The 5,798-nt window shown below is 35.5% G+C and overlaps 1 protein-coding gene across 4 annotated transcripts in view; it reads left to right on the top strand.

The window, feature by feature from the left end:
• Window positions 1-2,705: 2,705 nt before the first annotated feature.
• ephb2b (eph receptor B2b) overlaps window positions 2,706-5,798 on the top strand; it is a 368,312-nt gene continuing 365,219 nt past the window's right edge. For 2 of the 4 annotated variants that reach the window (XM_061977650.2, XM_061977648.2), the window contains exon 1: window positions 2,706-2,904. In XM_061977650.2, coding sequence (XP_061833634.1) covers window positions 2,850-2,904 — 55 coding nt within the window. In that variant the 5' untranslated portion in view covers window positions 2,706-2,849. The remainder of the gene's footprint in view (window positions 2,905-5,798) is intronic. The other 2 variants (XM_061977651.2, XM_061977649.2) reach the window with 1 other exon arrangement.

Genomic DNA, 5,798 nt, shown 5'->3' with positions numbered 1-5,798 from the left:
TTTCGTCCCGTGCATTTTTTAAATAATATTAATAACAATGAATCATTTCTAAGTCTTTGTTAGCCGTTTGTGAAGTTTTGTGCTCACGTCCTGTGCATCTCCTGGGGGCTAAGCCCCCCCTGTCCTTAAAAGCTAGTGACGCCCCTGATACCATCCCTTATTTATGATGTTTATAAATTGAAAACTCATTTTTTTTGGTCATCTTTCCTAATTTCATTAGGATTTTTATCGATTGGAATCATTATTTGTTGCGGAGAATTGAAAAAAGGAATGTAAAAAAAAAAAAAAAAACAGCACACAATGTCTAGTTTTAGTCATTTGTTGTATGGACGTGCTAAAATACCCTGAGCCAAACTAATGAAACTTTTATGAAAAAAACCTTGCAAAAGTCAAATATTTTCACCTGTTACAGTAACACTGTGGTCACATGTTACAGTAACACTGTGGTCACATGTTACAGTAACACTGTGGTCACATGATACAGTAACACTGTGGTCACATGATACAGTAACACTGTGGTCACATGATACAGTAACACTGTGGTCACATGTTACAGTAACACTGTGGTCACCTGTTACAGTTACACTGTGGTCACATGTTACAGTAACACTGTGGTCACCTGTTACAGTTACACTGTGGTCACATGATACAGTAACACTGTGGTCACATGTTACAGTAACACTGTGGTCACATGTTACAGTAACACACATCCTGCTATGAATTCTCCGTAGAAGAACACTTTTTTTTTAAACGTATGTGCCTCTTAAGAGAGTCTTTTTTTTCCCCTGTCTTGAAAGTTAGAAATCAACTTTCCCCACAGCGTTTAAAACTGTCCCGCGTGGTGCCATCAAACACTGGCAGTGAGGTAGGACGGCCGAGGATGCGCCATCACTTAAACACTGGCAGCGAGGTAGGACGGCGACAAACACTGGCAGCGAGGTAGGACAACGAGGATGCGCCATCACTTAAAGACTGGCAGCGAGATAGGACGGCGAGGACGCGCCATCACTTAAACACAGGCAGCGAGGTAGGACGGCGAGGACGCTCCACTTCGGTTTGATTGACAGCAGGACGGCACACATTGAGGACAAAAATATGACAGCAGACAAGTGAACTAGTTAATAATATGACAGCAGACAAGCTAACTAGTTAAGAATACGACAGCAGACAAGTTCACTAGTTAAGAATACGAAAACAGACAAGTTAACTAGCTAATCATATGACAGCAGACATGCTAACTAGTTAATAATATGACAGCAGACAGGTGAACTAGTTAATAATATGACAGCAGACAAGTTAACTAGTTAATCATATGACAGTAGACAAGCTAACTAGTTAATAATGTGACAGCAGACAAGTTAACTAGTATAATAATATGACAGCAGACAGGTGAACTAGTTAATAATATGACAGCAGACAAGCTAACTAGTTAATCATATGACAGCAGACAAGCTAACTAGTTAATAATATGACAGCAGACAAGATATCTATTAAATAATTTGACCTAGTGTGTGAATGTGAGTGTGAATGTTGTCTGTCTATCTGTGTTGGCCCTGCGATGAGGTGGCGACTTGTCCAGGGTGTACCCCGCCTTCCGCCCGATTGTAGCTGAGATAGGCTCCAGCGCCCCCCGCGACCCCAAAGGGAATAAGCGGTAGAAAATGGATGGATGTATGGATGGATAGATGGATGGACAGCAGACAGGTGAACTAGTTAATAATATGACAGCAGACAAGCTAACTAGTTAATAATATGACAGCAGACAAGATATCTATTAAATAATATGACAGCAGACAGGTGAACTAGTTAATAATATGACAACAGACAAGCTAACTAGTTAATAATATGACAGCAGACAAGATATCTATTAAATAATATGACAGCAGACAAGTGAACTAGTTAATCATATGACAGCAGACAAGTGAACTAGTTAATCATATGACAGCAGACAAGCTAACTAGTTAATAATATGACAGCAGACAAGTAAACTAGTTAATAATATGACAGCAGACAAGCTAACTCGTTAATCATATGACAGCAGACAAGCTAACTAGTTAATAAAATGACAGCAGACAAGCTAACTAGTTAATAATATGACAGCAGACAAGCTAACTCGTTAATCATATGACAGCAGACAAGCTAACTAGTCAATAAAATGACAGCAGACAAGTGAACTAGTTAATAATATGAAGCAGACACGCTAACTAGTTAATAATATGACAGCAGACAAGTTAACTAGTTAATAACATGACAGCAGACAAGCTAACTAGTTAATCATATGACAGCAGACAAGCTAACTAGTTAATAATATGACAGCAGACAAGTGAACCAGTTAATAATATGACAGCAGACAAGCTAACTAGTTAATAATATGACAGCAGACAAGTTAACTAGTTAATAATATGACAGCAGACAAGCTAACTATTTAATCATATGACAGCAGACAAGCTAACTAGTTAATTACATGACAGCAGACAAGTTAACTAGTTAATAATATGACAGCAGACAAGTTTAAAGGCTGCAAGTCGTCAGTTGACGTGAAGAATGATGACGTGTGACGACGTGAAGTGAAGAATGATGACGTGTGACGTGAAGAATGATGACGTGTGACGTGAAGAATGATGACGTGTGACGTGAAGAATGATGACGTGTGACGACGTGTTCCCCCCTCTAGTCTGAGGCTGAATGGTTCGCTCCAAACTTGGTCCACATTTGAGCGGCCAGGCCAGTGATTGTGTCCGAGCTGCAGGAGGTGAAACTCGGCGTCAGCTCCTCCTCCGCATGGCGTCCTGGACATATTTCTATTTCTATTTCTATTTCTATTTCATCTCCACGTTTGTGAGCGACCAATGATGGATACTCTGTGGATATTATGGAGCCTGCCGGCCGTCATCGCCGTCGAAGGTAAGAGACTCGCATCCTCGCAAGCTCCCTTCCCCAAGAAAAGGCTTTTACTTTCTGCATTTTTCTCATCAACCCTTGCTTGTGTTTATGCTAATGAGAGTGCCTGAGGAGGATGATGGCGGTGATGATGATGATGATGATGATGATGATGATGGCGGGGACACAAACATGCTCCAGCATCATCACTTCAACATATATACAAACATACAAACATCTCTTCAACATACAAACATACATACAGCTCTTCAACATACAAACACACATCTCTTCCAAAGGGAATTCTTTCTTTTCAATGTTTAATATTGACTTGAATGGAACCTGCAATAAAACAACATCAAAATAGAGCACGCATTACAATAGTGAGAACATCAGCACACTGTGGAAGGAAGGAAGGGACATTTCATTTATATAGCACTTCTTGCAGAGACATGTTTACAATACAAATATATATATATATTTTTTATTTTTTTATTTTAAAAACCTTTTTATTTATTTATTATTTATTAATTTATTTTATAAACCTTTATTTATAAACTGCAATATTTGCAAACAATGAAGAAATAATAATAATAAAAAAACAGTACAAAACAGCGCCAGGGGGTTGTAAACTCAATAAAGTAACTAAAATAGAATGCAAAATATACATATATATATATATATATGTAGTAATGTGTATAATTATAGGCTCACATAAGTTCCGTAAATAACTTAAATTTGGAACACAGCATCATCGTTTTCACAGCTTTGTGCTTGTTAGAGGTTGAGAGTGTTTTAACGTAGAGTTCTAATTTTTTTTTTTTTAAAGGCACAAAAAACCAGCTCCGGGTATTGAGAAATTTTTACATTTATGAATATAAAACTTAGCCAATAGTATCATGAGGTTGCAAAGGTCAAATTCCTTTTCAAATGTTTTTTTCATCCAAATAGCACGTCTTTAAAACAAAGCACACATTTACAATACAAATAGTGCCGTCAAATACAAATAGTGCCATGAAAAGAAGCACGCAGCATGACGCAACAACAGAAAGAAAATACGGTAATGCACTAATAATAATAATAATAAATCATATTAGAGGAGCAGTATAAGGGACTTTGGTGTCCACTGGCCTTTTCCTTTTGAATGTTGTACCAGGTCCAAAGAGCAGAAGACAGTCATTTTGTCAACTCTCTCTTGAGTTTTGCTTCTATTAGAATTATTGCAAGCTGCCCTTCGTCCACCAGGTCTTCGTTGCGTTCAATTCCTGAAACAATGTTTTGAATGACAACAAGTAAAAGAAAAAAACTGAAATATATTCAGAAAAAAACGCCACAATAGTTCTTCTCTTTTTTTTTCTTTTTTTTTTTTTTTTTACTTTGTACTGCTTTTAAATTAATCTCAGATCCCCAAATACTACTAATTGACCTTGTGATTTATAAAACCAAATACTACTAATTGACCTTGTGGTTTATAAAACCAAATACTACTAATTTACCTTGTGATTTATAAAACCAAATACTACTAATTGACCTTGTGATTTATAAAACCAAATACTACTAATTTACCTTGTGATTTATAAAACTAAATACTACTAATTTACCGTGTGATTTATAAAACTAAATACTACTAATTGATCTTGTGATTTATAAAACTAAATACTACTAATTTATCTTGTGATTTATAAATCCAAATACTACTAATTGACCTTGTGATTTATAAAACTAAATACTACTAATTGACCTTGTGATTTATAAATCCAAATACTACTAATTGACCTTGTGATTTATAAAACAAGCCAGTCAAATTGATGTTTTGACAGAAGGACATCAGCATATTCATACATAAGTCATATATGCACAGATAACCTTGATTGTTAAATCGGCAATGAACATGAGCTGCAAATACAATGTTGCATGTTCTGCGCGGTATATATATTTAAAATGCTCTACAAAAAAGTGAAAAAAGTGTGCTAATTACAACTATTTATGTTTTATTGACCTTTTTTTTTTTTTTTAACTGGCCAACGGCAACCGGAACTGTAATGTATAGATTAACCTTTGCATAAGTATATATATATATATATATATATATATATATATATATATGTATGTATATATATATATATATATATATATATGTATATATGTATATATATATATATATATATATATATATATATATATATATATATGTATATATGTATATATATATGTATATATATATATATATGTATATATATATATATATATATATATATACATATATATATATATATGTGTGTGTGTGTGTGTGTGTGTGTGTGTGTGTGTGTGTGTGTGTGTATGTATATATATGTGTGCGTATGTATATATATATATGTGTGTGTGTATGTATGTTTATATATATATATATATATATATATATATATGTCTTGATAAGGTTATCCAAAAAATAGTGCTCGATACCGTAGTAGAGCGCAATATATGTATGTGTGGGAAAAAAATCACAAGACTACTTCATCTCTACAGGCCTGTTTCATGAGGGGGTTCCCTCAATCATCAGGAGATTTTAATGGGAGCATTCACATACCATGGTTTATATAGGGCACAGAGTGGGTGGGTACAGGCTGGTGTAGGGGCGTGGTGATTGGCTCATGTGTTACCTAGGAGGTGTTTCCGTCTGTGGCGGCATGCTGATACAATTTCGCTGCGCTTGTTGAGGGATGACAGGTCTGGACGGTATATGATAAACAGTTTCTCTTTCAAGCATAGGTTGCATCTTTTATTACCACTATTGTAAGGTGTGCTGGATGCAAGAATTTGCCATGTTATTGAATATTCAACATTATTGTCTTTGAGGTCCCAAATGTGTTTGCTGAGTTCTGTGGTATTCCGCAGGTTTTGGTTCCTGAAAGAAGCCTTGTGATTGTTCCATCTGG

This window comes from Nerophis lumbriciformis, linkage group LG18 (genome assembly GCF_033978685.3).
Source record: "Nerophis lumbriciformis linkage group LG18, RoL_Nlum_v2.1, whole genome shotgun sequence".
NCBI classification, from domain to species: Eukaryota; Metazoa; Chordata; class Actinopteri; order Syngnathiformes; family Syngnathidae; genus Nerophis; species Nerophis lumbriciformis.
This window is presented reverse-complemented; position numbering and strand designations above follow the sequence as displayed.